General features: G+C 41.7%; 1 protein-coding gene across 5 annotated transcripts in view; it reads right to left on the reverse strand.

Moving 5' to 3' along the window:
- Positions 1–19,472, reverse strand: part of clip2 (CAP-GLY domain containing linker protein 2) — a 35,386-nt gene that overhangs the window by 10,411 nt on the left and 5,503 nt on the right. For 3 of the 5 annotated variants that reach the window (XM_061250458.1, XM_061250456.1, XM_061250455.1), the window contains exons 3-8: positions 14,946–15,478; positions 5,426–5,550; positions 4,006–4,219; positions 3,165–3,362; positions 2,143–2,246; positions 1,422–1,482 (exon numbers count right to left, since the gene is read on the reverse strand). In XM_061250458.1, the coding sequence (XP_061106442.1) occupies positions 1,422–1,482; positions 2,143–2,246; positions 3,165–3,362; positions 4,006–4,219; positions 5,426–5,550; positions 14,946–15,478 (1,235 nt within the window). Of the gene's footprint in view, positions 1–16; positions 122–1,421; positions 1,483–2,142; positions 2,247–3,164; positions 3,363–4,005; positions 4,220–5,425; positions 5,551–14,945; positions 15,479–19,472 lie in introns of all 5 variants that reach the window. The other 2 variants (XM_061250454.1, XM_061250453.1) reach the window with 1 other exon arrangement.

Here is a 19,472-nt window from a genome sequence, read left to right on the forward strand (position 1 = left end):
TCATTATTACAGTTACCCTCTTTTCCTCTAATTCTTTCAGAAGTTTTTCCGCTTTCGACTTTTCTAACAGCAGACTCTGTTCGAGCTGCCGAATACGGGCATGCTCCAATTTCGTCTGAGTCTAAGGAGAAAGAGAGAGAGAGAGAGAGAAGAAACACACAGAGGGAAAGAAGAGGCCATGGACAGGCACAGAAGGACAGAATACACAGGTTGAGAAAGTTGGGTTAAAGTTGAAGGCTGACTGCAGTTAAAGACAAGCTGAAATGGAAGTTTGAGCAGCACCAGATTCCGTGATATGATGTATAAGAGAGTGAAACAGAATTTTGACCGGAAGTCAATTTGACTGACATTAAGTAGAATACTCGCCGCTGGGTGAAAGGATATTTGTTGGACGGGAACAGAAAATGGACAGATCTAAACACACGCCTGCCGGTACACAATGAAACTCTTGTTTTCCAGGAAGTAGATGGAAAATCTTTGGTGTGAAAATACACACGTATTACAATTTTCTTTCATTTTTTTGAATATATACTTTAAGACGTGTTTGTATAATTATGAAGTCTTAACTAAATTGAGAAAAAATTTCATTTTGATTTCAGCGTGTCTTTAAGGACAGACAAAGTCACATTTTTGTGCTAGGGTGTCACATTCCTCTGCAGGAACCTTAGACTGATTCACTGGCCGGCACTGAAAGCAGGGACCTTTAAGGAGCCACGCGTCGGCTAGCTGCCTGCTGTACTCCAGGACAAATCTGCAGTGTGTGCTTGGCTTATACTGGCTAATGAATCAGGCATTGTGAGCCGTCTGCTGCTCTATTCTTCCCTGTGGAAAGGCGCTGCCCTTGGGACTGACAGTGCCTCATAGCACCGTCAGAAAGCAGTAGACCTATCAATTCTTTCATCTTCTCGCCAAATCCTCTTGAATTTCATGGGGACAAACATGTTTTTCAAACAATTCTCTATATTGTGACAAGAACTGAGCAATGCCACCCTTTGGGATGACCGCAACATAATAAAATTATCATGATAACCACAGCATTGTGTCATTACTTTGTCCTCACTTTTTAATCCTCTTTAGAAGAAAAATGAGAAACATTGATTCCACTGGGAATCAATGACGAAACCATAAAGATTATAAAGAAACTTTGTGGCGAAAATTCTTTTCCCAGGAGTATAACATATGTTATTGTGTCCTCAAATGAAAATATAAAGAAGGCTATTATTAAATACAGAAAACACATAAATAACACTGAAAAGTGAAATCATACCAAAAATGGCAATAGGATTAGAGGATAACATTTTTCAATATTTGTTTAATAATGTTGTGGAAAGCGTCAGTTTGCATTATCAGGCCTCTACCTACAGGGGGAGCTCTTTCAATACTGGTTGAAGCTCAATTCAAACATTCCAGATTATGCATACCTCCAAGTCTCCTTTGGTAATAGACTCCTCCTCCACTCTAAACTGAAGGTCCTCCACTTTCCTGTAGTAACAAATAACAGCCAGCAGATGTCAGGCACACCGTTTCTATCATCCATGTCACAGATTCTGTATACCAAAAACAATCACATTGGTTCTTCTGATACCGCAGATTTTTTTCATAACTGGTGATTAAGTAAGTAAATAATTCACAAATTATTGGAGGACACATTGTGCCACCAGAGATATCCTTTTACAGTGGAGCTGGTAAAGGGAAATTCAACCCCTTCCCTCGCTGTTTTAGGGGGTATAACCCTGAGACCAGGGGTCCAATCACTTACTTTTCTCCTGGCTCTACCCATTGGAGAAGGCAAGGAAAGGGAGCAAGGAAAGGCTGCAAGGATGGCAGAATTAGCCAAATGGAATGCCCTTGCCCTTTCTACCATCAGTTCAAAGGCATGTCAATTACAAACAAGGCAGATGGGGAGAGGTGGATCCACAGGTCAATCATTTATCACACATTCTGCAAAGGAAGTGCTCGTGCTTCCTTGCTTAAAAAGTCCTCCAGGAGCCTCCTGCCTCCTAGCTCCTTCAAGGAGCATTTAAAAGGTTGGAATGTCCTTAAAGATGGTGACCCTTGATCGATTTCCAGCTCATTCGAGGAAGGAGGAGACAAGAAAGGATAAAATATGCAATTGGCTGAGCCCCGGTTGTTCCCGCCCACCTTTTTTCCTCCTCAAGCTGATTGGCTAGTTCAAATTTGTCCTTCTGTGTGCTAGCCAGTAGAGTTCGCACTTGCTGCAGGTTGTTCTCAGTCTCTGTTGCATACTGTAAAATAAAAAGAAATGTAGACATGATACTGTTTCCACAAATTCTGCCCAACAGAAGCTTCAAGGAATCACGTGTTCCCTAAATTTAAACCTTATGTTTACACACATTTTATGAATACAGAATAGTACATATAAAATCATCAACTGAGAAGACTGCCAAAATGGAAAGTACAAACCAACACATTTACTAAAAAAGCATTTGAATCTGAAGACCACTGGGCCTGTCCAGTACAGGTGCTATTCAGCATTAATATCCCACTGGATGATTAGATACACATTTTAATATGTGTCAGCATTTGATAATGAGTGTGTGTAGGTGGACCTAACAACCTTGCAAAGTCAGTTGTATTCACAAATTAGTTTATGATTGATACAGTAAATCAATGATTTGCATGTGTTTTATATTCATATAGGACATCTCCTGGTCCTTCTAACACTGAATAGACATTCTTGGTGGAAACAAACAATAAATCCCTATGTAAATCAAGTAAGCAAATAGGACTTCATTGTTAAATGTCAATGATTGTTTTGACAAAACTCTTAACATTCTTTCCATAGCTAATAAGATGATAGATTACTGGCTAAGGTGCTCGACTAGGACCTGGTAGGTTGGTGGCCCGAGTGTAGCTACAATAAGATCTTGAGCAAGGCCCTTAACCCCACATTGCTCCAGGGAGGACTGGCCCCTGCTTAGTTTAATCATGTCGCTTTGGATAAAAGCGACAGCTAAATAACTGTAATGTAATGTAAGAAGTTTAAACTCCATTACATTCAAAGGCATTGCTTGCATTTTCATCCTGTTTTCAATGACAAACGCAGAATTCGTACCGTACATGGATGTACTATGCAACAGAAAGGGGCAGTGGTGAATGAACCGTTGTGGCCTGCAGCGGTTTGCGAGCCGCGTTAGCAGTACCTGCGCGTGCTGGGCTTTGAGCACGCTCAGTTCTTTCTCCACCTCGCAGATGTGGCTGGTGGCTTTGGCCACCTCGGCCCTCTCCAGGTCCCTCTCCGCCAGGAGCTGCTCGATGTGCTGCTGCTTCTCCTTCAGGGCCTCCTGCAGCGCGGTCGTGCCCGAGATCTTGCGGGCATACCGCGATGATGTCTCCGTCAGCTGAGCGGGGAAGAAAGGAGCGAAGCCATCAAACCGCCATTTGGGTCACACTGAGCTTCCCCTGATATTTGCTGACACCGTGACCTCACAGATTCACATACAGCACTCTCTATTAGGAATTGCCAAAAAAGAAACAGTACAGTATACTGCAAGGTCTTCAAGTTACACAGGCTCAATTGTTGACTTGCTTATCTGAAAGTTATATTTAGAAGTTCTCGTGTTTTTTGGATGCAACAGTGCACAAGGGCTCTGCCAAACACAAAACAAAAAGGTAAATAACATCCGTTCACTGGAGTGAAACCCCTTACTGAAATTTCCAAAACAGACAGCTGATAGAATGTTTAGGGCACACCTGGGTTAAATACAGAATTGTTTTGGATTCAAATACTTTTCTGCACTCGACTGATCTTGCTTGGGGCAATTGAGCCAACCAAGAGAATCAGAAGGCAGGGTTTTCTGAGAGTATTTCATAGGTTCCACTATACCAGACAAGCTCAGTAAAGCATAGAAAAGTACTAGAATCCAAAACAATGATGTATTTGACCTTGTAAAGTGCTAGAAAAATAATTCTTTACGATTTAATATCATAAGAAAGCCTGTCTGGCGGAAGGACGCCGCTAGCCGGCTGAAAGGCCTCGCTCACCAGACCGGTGCGGCTGGGCCGCCCCCCCACCGAGGAGGCCACGGAGCTGACGGAGCTGATGGAGGAGCTGCTGGGGCTGTGGGCCAGGGAGGAGACGCCCATGGCCATGCGCTTGCTCTTCTTGGCCTTGGCCGGGCTGGTGGAGGGGAAGCCAATGCGGATCACCTTGTGGATGGGGGCGAAGAGGCCAAACTTTGGCGGGCACTGGAAGTACCTGGAGAAGGAGAGCCAGCACCACGCAACGGCGATGAGGGAAAACTAGGCGTGAGAGAACATTCCAGCGCATATGGCTGAAAATCAGGTTAAATCCATTGGAAAAGAGTCATAAGGCCCAGTTTAAAAAATATAGATGTTTTATGGCAGAGTCCCTGCTTTTTCTTCTAATGAAGGAAAACAAGCAATTGGACTGCATGGCGCAGATATAACATTTCAGTCAGGTTCACCCACAGCTATGGCATTTTAAACAGATTAATTTTGTGCTCAGTACATTTTGATGGGAGACAATGCACTGGATACAATCAAAATTTGAATTCTCTTTGACACTCAAATAAAATAAAAACTGTAATGTATTTATTTCACCGAATGGTACATTAATTAAGGTGATTATTGAACACTGCTTGTAATGGAAAATAATAATGGCTAATTGTGAGTTGAAGTTAAGGACAAATTTTGACTGAACCCAGGCTAAACACACACTGAAAATAAACAATTTCTTATGCTAGTCTTGTGAACATGTATCATTAAAATATGTCACCCCAGTTATGGATTATACTGTAACTACAAAATAGCAAATGACAGAAAATGACAGCAGTGAAACACAGTCTGCATGAATAACTTGAAATGTCACTGAGATGAAAATTATATAGACCGTAAGTCATTTTGTGGAAACTTGTAGGTGTAATTGAAATGCTGAGGTTAATTATTAGTGTCTGACCATTTGAAATTGATTTAACATGAATCTATGTCGACTTTCAGAAATCAAAGCAATGATCTTGACATCTGGTGTACTATAATGTTCTGAGAGCTGGAATAAGGCTTTCGTAAGTCCATCCAGTAAATCAAATAAGATTTTTCAACGTGGATGTCAGGTACTGTGTTGATCTGAATATACGATTATTCCATGCAAGAATGTCAATACAAAGCATTTTCTCAAATTTTTATTTTGATTATGCGATAGTAAAAGACAAGAAAAGCAGGCATGTCAGCATACACTAAGCTGCACATTATCGTATTTGCAGTGCGAGCAGGATTTTCTTGTTAATAATTTTTATAGGAATGGAATGTTTGTGTAGTAGTAGCATAACTGCTGAGTCCACAATCGCGTGTTCGTTCACTGTGTGGAATGATGAATAAAGAAGAGAGCGATGTTTTCTGCACACGTGCACAGTGTGGGTACGTCACGGTACAGAGCGCTACGTACCTGGTGCCAGCCACCGCTCCATCGTTCTTTCCCAGCGGCTCGTCCAACTCAACCCCGCACCACTCCCCCTTGGCAAAATCAGTCTCTCCAACGTACCGTACCACACCTGTTTTAGTGCCACCAACCTGATGGGAGGAAAATAGTTTATTACCAAATAAAAAAAGTACACTGTATGCGTGACCCAAATAAACTAATTTAAAAACACGAAAAATGGTGATACACTTCAATACCTGAGACCTGCATCCAATTCAGTAAAAGAACTGCACTGCAGAAAAAGCCTGTCTAAAGTGTTTTCGTCTTGTAATGAGACTTCATATCTTAAGTAGAATATATTAGCTTGTTTTGAGTTACTGTTTTCTTGACAAGTGAAATTGTCTTAAGCCATGAGCAAATCTTGAAAATTTGTAAAACTGTCTCACCTCATTAGCAATATTGTTGTCTAGTTTAGCAAAAATGTAATAGAAATAAGATTTAAAGTCTAAATATGAGACTTGTTGAGATTTACTTATTTTTTGGAGTGTGATTAAACAGTGGTTCAGGCTTGTTAACAGTGGCTTGTTGAACAGTATTCACTTCACTGGCAGCAGAAATACAGGGTGACACTGCCACATCAGAATCATAATGTCCGCTGAACCGAATCGCGGTTTACTGTCACCGGTGAGATGGTGGGAGGGAAACACTGATGCTTTGTGACATTAGAGAACCGGATTGAACAGTCAAACAGGAAAGGCACACAGGGACTTCGATCTGAGAGCACCGTGGCGTAGATATTTAATTGTGGATGACTGGGGTGGCCTACATTAAAAGGCTGTGTGGTATGAAAAGAGGTCACTGCCAGTTACACTAGTGATATCAGACAGATTGATAACCAGATTTGGAGTGAAGGAGGGAAAATCAACAAAAATACAAATGCTACCAGTTCAGGGTCAAATATGTACAATAGCTGTTTTGTAGTCAAATAACCTTTTTTGAACCTTTTAGTGAATTTGTCTGATGTATTGGAGCCTATGAAATACTCTCAAAATGCGCAAACACCACTTTCTGGTCCTCTTGGTTGGCTCAAATGCACCAGGCAAGATCAAGTGAGCACAGAAAGTATTTGAATCCAAAACAATTACATATTTGAGTCAGGTCTGGTTGATATCAGGTGAGCACAGATCGCAACAGTAGTAAAGATTTTTTCTTGTCAATTCATCTTTTTATCTCTTTTATAAAATGGCCCATATGATAAAACAAAAGCACAAACCTCTTTATAACAGATTAGCAGATTCTTTCAGAAATATGACATGACTTTGGGTACTTTTTGAAAATTTAGAAACAGCACCAAAGGAATTGAGGCTGTTCTAGCCCCTATCCAAACTCTCTCTCTCCCCCACTCAAAATGATGTTCAGCTTACAGGAACAAGCAGCTGTCAGTCCATATACAGGATCTAGTGGGGCAAAAAAGGGCTCCAATCAAGCATGATGTCACAACCTTCCACGTCTCATGAGGTGACATAACCAAACCTTGCTTATCCATGGAACACCTGACCAAACTAAAGCAATGAATGAATCAAACTGGTCACTAATTTAAATCTAACAGCTGAGGTTGTAAAACCTCTTCTGACAACAGACGTATGCCTTTTATGATATCAGTATTCCTCAAAGTTTCACAAAGAAGACGTATTGATTAGGCTTCATGCGGCATGAAGATCAATCTTTCTAGAACAATGGTGATACTCAAAATACTAACACTAACACAAAAAACTGACTATCACTTCTTTATATACATATATTCTTTATATTCTTTATTTACATAGCTTCAGCTATTTTTATAATATACAAATAAAAAATAACATAAAATAGCCATACTTAAAATAATAATAATAATAATAATAATAATAATAATAATAATACATACTACTAGTACTACTAATAATATGAGCATGTTCATTTTCTTTACTACTATAACAAATCAAATGGTTGTAGGGATCATATGTCGTTCTCTATGTTATCTTCTCAATGGTTCCAAATACAGAAGCCTTTTGTGCATGGCCTGAACATGACATAAGGCTGCTGCTGTCACATGATGCCTGCATCACTGCAGTATGGCTCCCTGTGGATTTCACACAATGGGCCCATGTATGCTACCGATTCATACATGGCTAATCATAATAATCGTTTCAGAGGTGCCTGAAGATCCACCTTCCATTCTGCTTCTGCAAATGCGCTCTCCTTCCAGCCATTAACCCCTTAAGTCTCCCTGGCCCAGGTATCACTATAGTAACAGGATATACCGTTTGGAATCATTAAAACTCACGGTTCAGTCTGTATAACCTATTTTAAGATGCCATTGCTTTAGCAACAACAGTTATTTTGTAACATGTGGGTGGCTAAATAATCGTGGGGGGACCTCACCTTCTCTGCATTTTGGAAATCAACAGATTACATGCATCAAGGTAATGTCAGTGTCATTTTCACAGCAAGGGTCCAGCGAACAAAATGCATAATAGTTTCCAATTCTAAAAAGCCACAATAATCTGTTTTTACGCCTGTAGTTCAAGAATAGCAACTATTTTATTTTGGGTACATCATTTTAAGAAAAGGAGGCGATAACTAAGGGATTAAACAGGAAAAAGGAGAGGAGAATGTGAGAACCTGATGCCTGACATGGCAGCCACTTTGTACACCTATTTTGTACTAGTCATATAAAAGTGTCAATGTCTCAAAAACGATTTACTGGACTCACATGGTTGACTAAATTAAAGAAGAGGCTTGTACCACCCAGAGCATGTACATACAGTGTAGACAAAAGATAAACTAAAATTTACAAAAATTACAAAACACCTTATGTAATAATAAAGAATATGACATCTACAAAAAGGTGATGGTAATTGCTTACTTTGTATTACATATTTAGCTGAAGAATTGCTCATGTTCTAATGTTTTGTGATTGAAACATTCAATAATTAAGGCCCCCTGGCAGCTCCCTGAGGCCCCCTTCTGAGCCCTGACAACCCTGCTGGAGAACCACTGCTCTACTGTGGCCAATGGCAAGCATGAGTGACAGTTTAGTTTTTGTTTTCATGACAGTAGGCTCAGCTCAATTGGATGCAATGCTCCTTACACCAGTGTGGTGAGTCAGCAGAAGCAGCTCAACAAAAAAAGCTATGAAAAAGTAGCTGACTGGAAATGTTTTAATGTTCGGCGATCCCAAGTGGCCAAAATCGTGCTTTGTTTTTTGAAGCTTATTTTCTCGTCTTTTTGAGAGACATGCAGAGTCTTTCTTTAACAACTTAGTGGACCATGTGGACTTGGCTCCTCAGCCCATATAAGGGTCCCCTTTTCCCTTCTGCAGTCTCAGTCAAATTATACAACATGGTGGCACTTGAAAACTGCATTTCTGCAGTATCAGAATGCTTTTCACAAGCCTATGGAAAGTCAATGCCATGGGTCATGTCACAGATACTTGGTCCATGTTTTTTTTTGGCTATGGCCAATGACTTATGCAACACATTGATCAGGCCTGCTTCAACCTAATATGCATGAGGAGACACCATATAGAAAGTAGTGTCATATAAAATTATTTTTCACAAAAGGCATTTATTGTCCAGCACAGATTTTAATACATGACTCCCATTCAGACTGAATATCACTTCCTGTGCATAGTAGCAGTTTACACGGACATAAACTGAGCAAGCTGCACCACCTACAGCTCTGGTAACAAACCCAGTTTTGTAGAGATGGAGGGGGATGTCCAATCTCTGTGCTTTTGATTTAAGGACTGTGGGCAGTCTGAGCTCTATTTTAGCCCATTGCAAAGTGACACACAGCCAAAACACAAGCTTAACTGGTAATTAACACTGTCATAGTTGGCTCTTTACTCATCAAAGATTTGCAGTTGCGTTTCTCTGCTAAATTTACAGTGCAATTGCTAAATTCTTTCTCATTTCATGTTGTGAGAGTGTAGCCTATATTACTGTTTATATTACATTACTAACATCCAGCTACATAACACAGTTTATACAGAAAGCACACATTTCAGAGAGGTCTGTCTGAAACCAGGTTAAACACTCTTTCTCTTGTTGAAATTAACATTTTTAAGCTTAAATGGTCTTAAAATGTAAGCTATGTATACTGAACTCATCATCAACAAAGGAAACAAATAATAACCAATGTACAAGAAAGGGACACCATGTTAGAGGACAACTTTTAGTGGACTAGCACAATTACAGTAGAGGTAGGCCACGACATATAGATAATATAGAATTAAAATGCGTGCCTTTCCAAAAATGCAGCATATGAAGTGCATTAGAAGCCTGGATTTGCTGATTCCTGCTGTGATTTTTACTGATGTAGTTGTGCATAAGCCTCTCCCTGCCTGGTACTTTAAACAGCTCACTGTTCGTCAGGATGATTGAGCAGCCGCTGCCAAAGACTCAGCAAGAAATCTGAGCAGTATGTGTCCAGTACGCAATGTACCCTAATTTTTACGCATTCTCCGACTCTTGCTGGCTGCTGTTGTAGAACTGTTAAACCTAGTTCTATCCCTGGTAGCAATGCATGAAAGATACACAGAACAATTTGAAAACATCACACCTATAACCAAGCCTCCAGGGTCTCCCTTCCCCTGACCCCACAATCTCAACTGCTGCCACACACTGTAAAGAGACATTTCATTTAATCCATCCAGCACATTGAGGGCGAATATAATTAGTCCCAATGCTGAACATCTGCTTGGTTTACTAGCAATAAAAGATAGCAAGGGTCCACAAATCACTAAGACATTAAATGTCCCCCATCAATAGCAAATGGTCTCAAGGCCAAAGAACCAACAATTAAGATTGCTGAACAGTACGCTTAACTAAGCCTCTTGTCGCGCACACCAAAAAATCGATTCTGTAAATGTGGGATTTTACACATTCACCTTCCATTTTGTCATTCTTCAGCAGTGTCTCTGACTGTCGAGAGAGAAAATAGTACACAAAGCAATACTTGTGGATTAGATTGCAGCTAGGATGACATTGGGCCGTCCTTCATAGATTACAGCATTGTAAGAGTAATAGGATACTGGCAACGGCTGTGGGAAATTTGACAGCATAACCTTTTTTTCACCCCAGTATTGTTCAAAAGTATTTCAGTCTGACTGAGTACTAAGTCCACATTTCCTCTGTGTTTGCTGTGTCGTAAACACACAGAATAGAAGCTGAGACTGGTTCACATGCTACAATCTCGTATCCAGCAGTTACATCTGACATGTGACATCAGGTCTTTGTGCAGCTACAGACCACCATAATAAAATTGCAGCAAATGACTCAAGCAGTGTTAATTTGGACATGCCATGTACACATTGAGCCAACATGTCTGAAACAGCCTCCTAACTACTGTGTCCTTAAAATATCTACAAAATGTCAACTAAACATACTACTGTACCTAGTTATTTTAGTATTCAATGTGCTACCAAATACAGACTACAGTACACAGGATGAGAAAGTTTCTCTAAATGCAGTCTCCTTAACATCCTTGGATGATATACATATTTGTGTGTATTCAGGAGTACACTTTTCAGGAAGTAAACCATACTTTTTAGGAGGTTCCACAGGCAGGAAGAGGTAGGGCCATCTTTGGGTCCAATTACAGCCCAATAAATCAGACAGGAAAAGGTGTGAGGCAAATATTATGGAAGATACAGTACTGTGCAAAAGTTCTAGGCAGGTGTGAAAAGATGCTGTAATATGAGAATGCTTTAAAAAATAGAAATGTTAACAGTTTATTTTTTATCAATTAACACAATGCATTACATTACATTACATTAATGCCATTTGGCAGACAATCTTATCCAGAGCGACGCACAGTTGATTAGACTAAGCAGGAGACAATCCTCCCCTGGAGCAATGCAGGGTTAAGGGCCTTGCTCAAGGGCCCAATAGCTGTGCGGATTTTATTGTGGCTACACCGGGGATCGAACCACCGACCTTGCGGGACCCAGTCATGCACCTTCACCACTACGCTACAGGCCACCTAAATGCATGAACAGAAGAAGTGAATGAACAGAAGAAAAATCTGAATCAAATCAATATTTGGTGTGACCATCCCTTGCCTTCAAAAGAGCATAAATTCTTCTAGGTATACTTGCACACAGTTTTTGAAGGAACTCGGAAGGTAGAAGGTAGTTCTTCTGTGGAGCCTCAAATGCTTCTGTCTCTTCATGTAATCCCAGACAGAATCGATGATGTTGAGATCAGGGCTCTGTGGGGGCCATATCATCACTTCCAGGACTCCTTGTTCTTCTTCACGCTGAAGATAGTTCTTAATGACATTGGCTGTATGTTTGGGGTTGTTGTCCTGCTGCAGAATAAATTTGGGGCCAATCAGATGCCTCCCTGACGGTATTGCATGATGGATAAGTATCTGCCGGTACTTCTCAGCATTGAGGAGACCATTAATTCTGACCCCAACTCCATTTGCAGAAATGCAGCCCCAAACATGCGAGGAACCTCCACCATGCTTCACTGTTGCCTGCAGACACTCATTCTTGTACCGCTCTCCAGCCCTTCGGCGAACAAACTGCCTTCTGCTACAGCCAGATATTTCACTCATCAGTCTGAGAACCTGCTGCCATTTTTCTGCACCCCAGTTCATGTGTTTTCATGCATAGCTTGGCCTTGCTTCCATGTCAGAGGTATGGATTTTTGGCCGCAATTCTTCCATGAAGACCACTTCTGACCAGACTTCTCTGCACAGTAGGGAAGTAGGGTATTGCGAAGGGAAGTAAGCATGATCTGTCTTTCATCTGCTGCACTAAGTTTCCTTGGCCGACAATTACATCGACGGTCCTCAACATTTCCCGTTTCTTTGTGCTTCTTCAACAGAGCTTGCACAGCACATCTGGAAACCCCTGTCTGCCTTGAAAGTTCTGCCAGGGAGAGACCCTGCTGATGCAGTATAACTACCTTGTGTCTTGTTGCTGTGCTCAGTCTTTCCATGGTGTATGACTTCTGACATTAAACTCTCTTCAGCAACCTCACCTTGGAGTTTGGCTGTTCCTCACCCAGTTTTAACCCTCATACACAGCTGTCTCTGTTTCAGTTAATGATTGTGTTTCAACCTACATATTAAATTGATGACCATTAGCTCCTGTTTGGTATAATTGGTTAACCACACACCTGACTATATGCCGACAAACTCCCTGCCTTTTGCAAGTGTACCTAGAAAAATTGATGCTGGTTTGAAGGCAAAGGGTGGTCACACCAAATACTGATTTGACTGATTTTTCTTCTGTTCACTGATTTTGCATTTTGTTAATTTATAAAAAAAAAGTATCAACATTTCTATCTTTGAAAGCATTCTTACTTATTTTTTCAGACCTGCCTAAAACTTCTACACAGTACTGTATGTCAGACAGTCGGCAGTATGTTTAGTAGACAGTACATATTTTTAAAACACAGTAGTTAAGAGGCTGTTTCGGGCATGGCCACACTAAATTATTGTTTTAAATACACTATATTGAGAGACAATTTCACCTACTTAACTTCTTCACAGAGTACTTAATTTATATACTTCATAGTAGGCAAGTTAGCTGTTTTGGACACAGCCAATGGCATTTTCAGGCTGACTCACAAACACACGATATAGGTAAGCACAACCAAAAACATTCCTGGAGTTCAACAATTTCAGGGATCTTTAAATTCTAGTAATAGTAGTATAGTCTCAAAAAAAGTATGTTTCAATGCCCATGGAATTTCAAAGCAAGACTGAAAAAAGCATGGAAAATTGTCATCAGTTCTGCCCCTGCATGGAAGCAAAGGTCAGATATTGGACCTGCATTAATGGATTTTTGAAACGCCAATGCCTTTTATCTCAAATGCTTCTGCCGATGGGTGAACCTTTCTATTCCTGTGTCTAGTAAATTTGACACAGGCATTTCTTATATAGCCATATTTGCTTTGCAGAGCACAATCATTTTGAATATGGCTCAACCAAACACCCAGAATCTGGAAAGGCATGGAAACAGCAAGATCTGTGCATCCATGGAAAACGTGAATCCTGCCAACTATGAGCAGGCTGAAGAGAGCTTATCAAAGAGATGCTAACATGGAATAGGACACTGGTAGGTGTTCCTGACAGAAATCCATTTTCATGGACAATATTGACTACTCCAAGAGCTTTTAGCGAGTGTGGCGGTGAACAAGGGGGGAATATGATACAAAGCCAATCAGTGGCTAGAATAATCGGATCAGCAGAAAACTGCAAAATACCATCCATGAGCCAAATACAGGACTGTTTGCAGGGTCAATTTCTGTACTGGCCAGCACTTAAACAGATAAGGAATACCCTCATGGACATCAGTTAATCTTAATTCACTTGTGAAAATGTTTAATTCATACATGGAATCGTGATTTTCACATGTGACTCTTTTTTGTAAAGGTAGTGAATTATACTTTTATATTTAGAGATGTTTCTGACTACTGGCTTTAGAACAACAGGTACAGTAAAAGGTATTCAGGAGTTAATCGAAAGCAAGATAATGAACCTCAAGTAAACCCAAAGCAGCACATACAAAACGTTAAGCCTCCAGAAATTCAACATATGCAAAATTATTCTTCAAAATATGATTACGTTACATTTGGCTGAAGCTTTTATCCAAAGTGACTTCCAGTTGATTAGACTAGGCAGGAGACAATCCTCCCCAGGAGCAATGCATGGATAAGGGCCCAACAGCTGTGCGGATCTTATTGTGGCTACACCGGGGATCGAACCACCGACCTTGCGGGTCCCAGTCACCTTAACCACTACGCTACAGGCCAACCCATACATGTTCAATATGACTTTTGTATGAACATGTTTCCTACGGCGCATGCAACCTGAGACCGCTGCACTCAAGAAAAAAGTACCAGCTCAATTTAAAAACTGATGTTTATGTTTAGAATCTTGAATACATGTGACAAAATTGTTCTGCATATTTGTACAGCCTTTGGATACATAACATTGCTATACAAGCTACTTTCAAGTTAACTTTAGACCACAAACCCCCAAATACCCCGTACTTGCCATTGTAAATCTGGCAGGTCAATCTTCTCTAAACAGGAAAATATGTGCTAAAACTGGTGCAGTGGGTAGCACTGCCGCCTCACAGCAAGGAGGTCCTGGGTTCGAATCCCCATCGGCCGGGGCCTCTCTGTGTGGAGTTTGCATGTTCTCCCTGTGCTTGCGTGGGTTTCCTCCGGGTACTCCGGTTTCCTCCCACAGTCCAAAGACATGCAGGTTAGGCTGATTGGAGAGTGTAAATTGCCCGTGGGTATCAGTGTGTGAGTGAATGGTGTGTGCCCTGCAATGGACTGGCGACCTGTCCAGGGTGTATTCCTGCCTTTCGCCCAATACATGCTGGGATAGGCTCCAGCCCCCCTGCGACCCTGTTCAGGATAAGCGGGTTAGGATAATGAATGAATGAATGAATGGTAGCTGATCATTTTGAGCTGGTCATAGCTGGATTTTCCAGCCGGGTATGAATGCATTAGCCCCCAGGCTTCTTGGGACTTACCAGCACACGGTCTCCAACTCTGAGGTCCTTATCCCCTCCTTTCTTGACGGAGCCGCTGTCAGACATGTTGGAGCCTGACTCGTTGCCCGTCTTCACCGAGCTGTTGAGCATGCCCTCCCGCAGGGGCATCACCACACGCTGGGCAGAGGGGGCCGAGCCGCCGTGGAGAGTCAGGTTCTGGGTGGTGAGCGACTCGGTGGACTGAGCATCGCTCCCGTCCCCGACCAGCTGTCGGGAGAGCTTGGAGGGCCGGGTGAAAATGCCCTGATGGGGCTGGCACTCGAAATAGCGCACGCCCCCCACCGAGCCATCGTTCTTGCCCACCAGTTCGTTCAGCACAACCCCTGCCCACTGTCCTGGGGCAAACTGAGTCTCCCCTAGGTAGTGGATGCACCCTGGCTTCACACCGTTCACCCACACCCGCTCGCCAACCACGTAGTCTCCCAGGACGTCGTCCCCGACCTCGGACACCTTGGAGCTGGACTTGTCCGAAGCGTTGCTCGGCGTTGGGGTGGTCTGCTTGCTTGGAGGGCCTGTGGACAGACAGAGAGATAGGGAGGCTACAGTCAGTATCCATTAGATTTTACATCATCAACCAAACTGACACGATAAATAAAGACACTAGGAAAAGGAAATAAGAAATGAACTGGAAATATAAGGTCAGATTGTTTAGGTGCTTTTATGTGTTCATAGAAGGATCATACAACCACATATCTTAAGGGGTATAAGTGAAAAAGCAGAGAAGGAGAGAGAGAAAGAAGTAAACTGTGGTTTCCAGATCAAGTAAAAGGACGTTTACAAGATTGTGAATGGAAGGTAATAAAAACCAGTACCTCAGCCATGTTCAAAATATGGCTAAATACATCAATTCTTAAGACAAGGTATCTTGGTGGAAAAAATAGTATCTATGGCCCATTAATTGTCTGTGTTTTAATGTGTCCAATGTCCCCAAACGATTCACCCTGACCTTCCCCCAGCATGTCATACAGGCGAAGAAAAAGCCTGGCAAACCGCAGTCTATGATGAAACATTGCTCCTGTCTGGGATGGATACAACAGCAGTGTCCGCCTAGTTAGGCATTACTCTACATTCAGCTAAACTGGGTCAGTGTGATTCGCGTTTACACACTGAGTATGGCCTAGCTGCCCGGCTCATGTGCATGACACATGCAGCTGTGGGCGCCATGTGAATTGCCTGGAAAATGATACAGGCGGGGAGTTAAGGAGCGCTAAGGTCAATTAGCATCGTGGTCTGCTGCGCCACGTTGATGCCAGTGGGTACAGTCGGTACCATGGCAGTCCCCGCCACTCCAGCTGGGGGAGGGGATCTCGGCACGTCCAGACTCCACTTTTATGCCCCAGTTCCTCCAATATGCTCACAAGGGTGTAACCGCAAACGAGTCGAATGAACATCGTTTGTCTAAATTCCATTCCTTAAACACCCAGCATGATGCACCACAGCTATTTTATTTAACAAAATGATACGCAATGGTAACTAAACTTCAGTCAGTTTTCAACAACCTGACTAGCTGATTTGCAAAGGGGATTTCAAATGCAAGAAGGCCTAGTTTGGCAAATACGGGCTTCCGTTCAATTTGAAGGAAACCCCAGTGTGGTCTATGGGGCTTTCAGTGAACAAACGACTCATAATACCTGTAAAATACAACATGATATCAATTTCCAGCAGGTATTTATGTATTTATAAATCTGAGAAAACATGTGAGAGCCATCCATTCCCCTGTCAACAGATTGTTTAACTTGGCTAGATTTTACTACTATGATGGGAAACACCCCTGAGCGAATATGTACTTTCAAACATAGACTATTATGACTTCCCAAAATGTGCTCAAAGAAAGCCTCTCACTGCTACATCATATTCTCAAACTTGTAACTTAAATAAAGGTCAGCTCAAATTTACTTTCTATGATTGTTTTTAAGTAGCTGTGGAACAAAAACCTGAAATGTGAGGGAAAAAAGGATAATTAGCACCAGTATTAAAGCTGTGAAATAACAGATTCAATAATTGTTTTCTATTTTTACCAACATCAATAAAATAAAGAGGGGAACCATATGCTGCTTGGATAACATACAGTATTATATAATATTCGTATCAACAGCAGAACAATTTTATGATACATTTACATTATATATTATGAAAGTACTATTCTGTCCTAAAGAACATTTGTTACTACAAGTCAAAACCAGTACCTCAGCCATCTCTATATTCTATATTACTGCAAGTCAAAAGCAAGCTTATGGTCGTGGTGAGCAAATGCAAAAACAGCATGTGCCATTTTGGCAAAATGACAGTTGCTTATATTGGCAAAAAACGACAGCGAACATGTGACTTGAGCCGTCAGACAAATCACACACTAATCAAGCCAGCAGCAGAAGATCCGGTGGGAATTTGCCAAGCTACTCTCCCTCACCGTGCCAAAACCTCCATCTGAGAAGTGGAAAAGAGGCTGTGGAAATGGAAGCGAGTGGATGCACAGTTTCTCAGTGGGTTTCACAGATTTCACAGATGTGAGTAACTCAAGGCCTCCCTGCACAGCTCCTTTGCTAATGACAAACTACCATTTTCTCTGGAAAAATATAAAGCATTCACGATTTCTGGATCACTTATTCTCGGAATGAATTATTGAAAAAATGTTCAACAGAACATGCATGACTTTGCCACATGTCACATTTCAGTCAGATCCTCTTGACTACCCAGAGACACACATCCCAGGGGTAAACGTCATATCACCATTTCACAGATCTCACAATCAGCCACATCTCACGGGAATCCACCAAAAAACAGCAAATTTTGTGCAAGATATCAGTAAAATTCTAAAACAGGTGCTTTCCGCTAATGGTGACATTTCTGAAGAAGCGTGGTTGAAACAATGCACGTGACAGGCTAGGTTTGAAAACTGAGGCTCTGGTGCGGCCTTCATAAGCTTGGGTCACCGTGGCTCTGGCCATATGCCACAGCAGCTAGCCGCAGTGAAGCAGGGCCCTCGAATCCTCAGTCCACTGAAAGGAGCACGCTGAAGGCTGGCGCGAGGTTTGCTCCGGTGGCCGGGTTGCCGGGGCAACGGGAGATCCAGGGAAAATGAGCCGAGCGAGGAGAGGAGGGAACACAGGCCTCATTTTCCCAGTCGTGCCTCACCACCTCCCACCCTCTGAATCCTGCCATTCACAAGCAGTGCACAATGACCGAGCACAACTCTTCAAAGGCCTCTCTCTCTCTCTATCTCTCCCTCTCCCCCCTCTCTGTTTCTCTCTCCCCTTCCACTCCCCACTCCCTCCTCCTCTCTTTCCCCCTCTCTCTCTCCCTCTCTCAGAGGCCTGTATAAGAAGGCTTGCTGAGTCTACAGGCCTGGTCAAATCCACCAAAGAGGAAGTCTTACAAAGAGGAGTTACTTACAAACAAAACACCCTTGTCTTGACTTTCATTCACACACGCAAGATTCAGGGTTTATAATTTCTTTCCTCCAGACAATTATTCATTTTCATCTGTGCTGAAACATTACAGAATTCATTTAATTCTATTTCAAGTCAATTTATTTTGTTACAATATATGATGTTACGAAGCATACAGTATGAGTAATGACAGAAGAAAATGTATTTCTTCACTAAATCACACATTTTCAATCAAATGCTTACAACAACAAAGTATCAACAACATCAACAAATACTTAAATTCCCTGATTAAATTTAAGGTTCATCATTTTACATCTAATTAGCAGAAGAAGAAAAAAAATTGAAATCAGAACCATCTCTGCTACTGAAAATATCCTTAGAAGAAAGTAAAAGCAAAGTTCATTTCTGAAACAGCAGAAAGCAAAGAAGAAAATTATGTGGAACTGGCCGATCAACATGAGATAACTCTGCTTTCATTCCAGGAATGATGTCTATGTTAATCCTAAAAGCCCCCTAAGTCCAAGACACTAACTGGTTTGGAAATTTTAAGGAGTGGTTATTATGAGATGGGAATTAATGTGTAATGACGTCTCTCATTGGCTGCAGTGGGCCAGCCTTGCAGTGGAAATTCAAGATATACCAAAACAACTAAACCACAGCCATAATGGTACTCACATAAACATACTCTCACTGGGCACTATATTAGGAACATTTTTACTTTATTACACCTACTTATTCATGCAACTATCTAATCAGCCACTTGTGTGGCAGCAGTGCAATGCACACAATCATGGAGACACAGGTCAGGAGCTTCAGTTAATGTTCACATTAACCATCATAATGGGGGAAAATTTTGATCTAAGTGACTTTGACTGTCGAATGAGTGTTGGTGGCAGACAGGGTGATTTGAGTATCTCAGAAACTGCTGATCTCCCGGGATTTTCATGCACACTAGTCTGCAAAGAATGGTGCAAAAAAACAAACCAAAAAAATCCAGTGAGCAGCAGTTCTGCAGACAGAAATGCCTTGTTAATGATAGACATTAGAGGAGAATGGCCAGACTGGTCAAAGCTGACAGTGGTATGCAGAAGAGCATCTCTGAACACACAACTCATTATAA

Source organism: Conger conger, chromosome 7 (genome assembly GCF_963514075.1).
Source record: "Conger conger chromosome 7, fConCon1.1, whole genome shotgun sequence".
Taxonomy (NCBI): domain Eukaryota; kingdom Metazoa; phylum Chordata; class Actinopteri; order Anguilliformes; family Congridae; genus Conger; species Conger conger.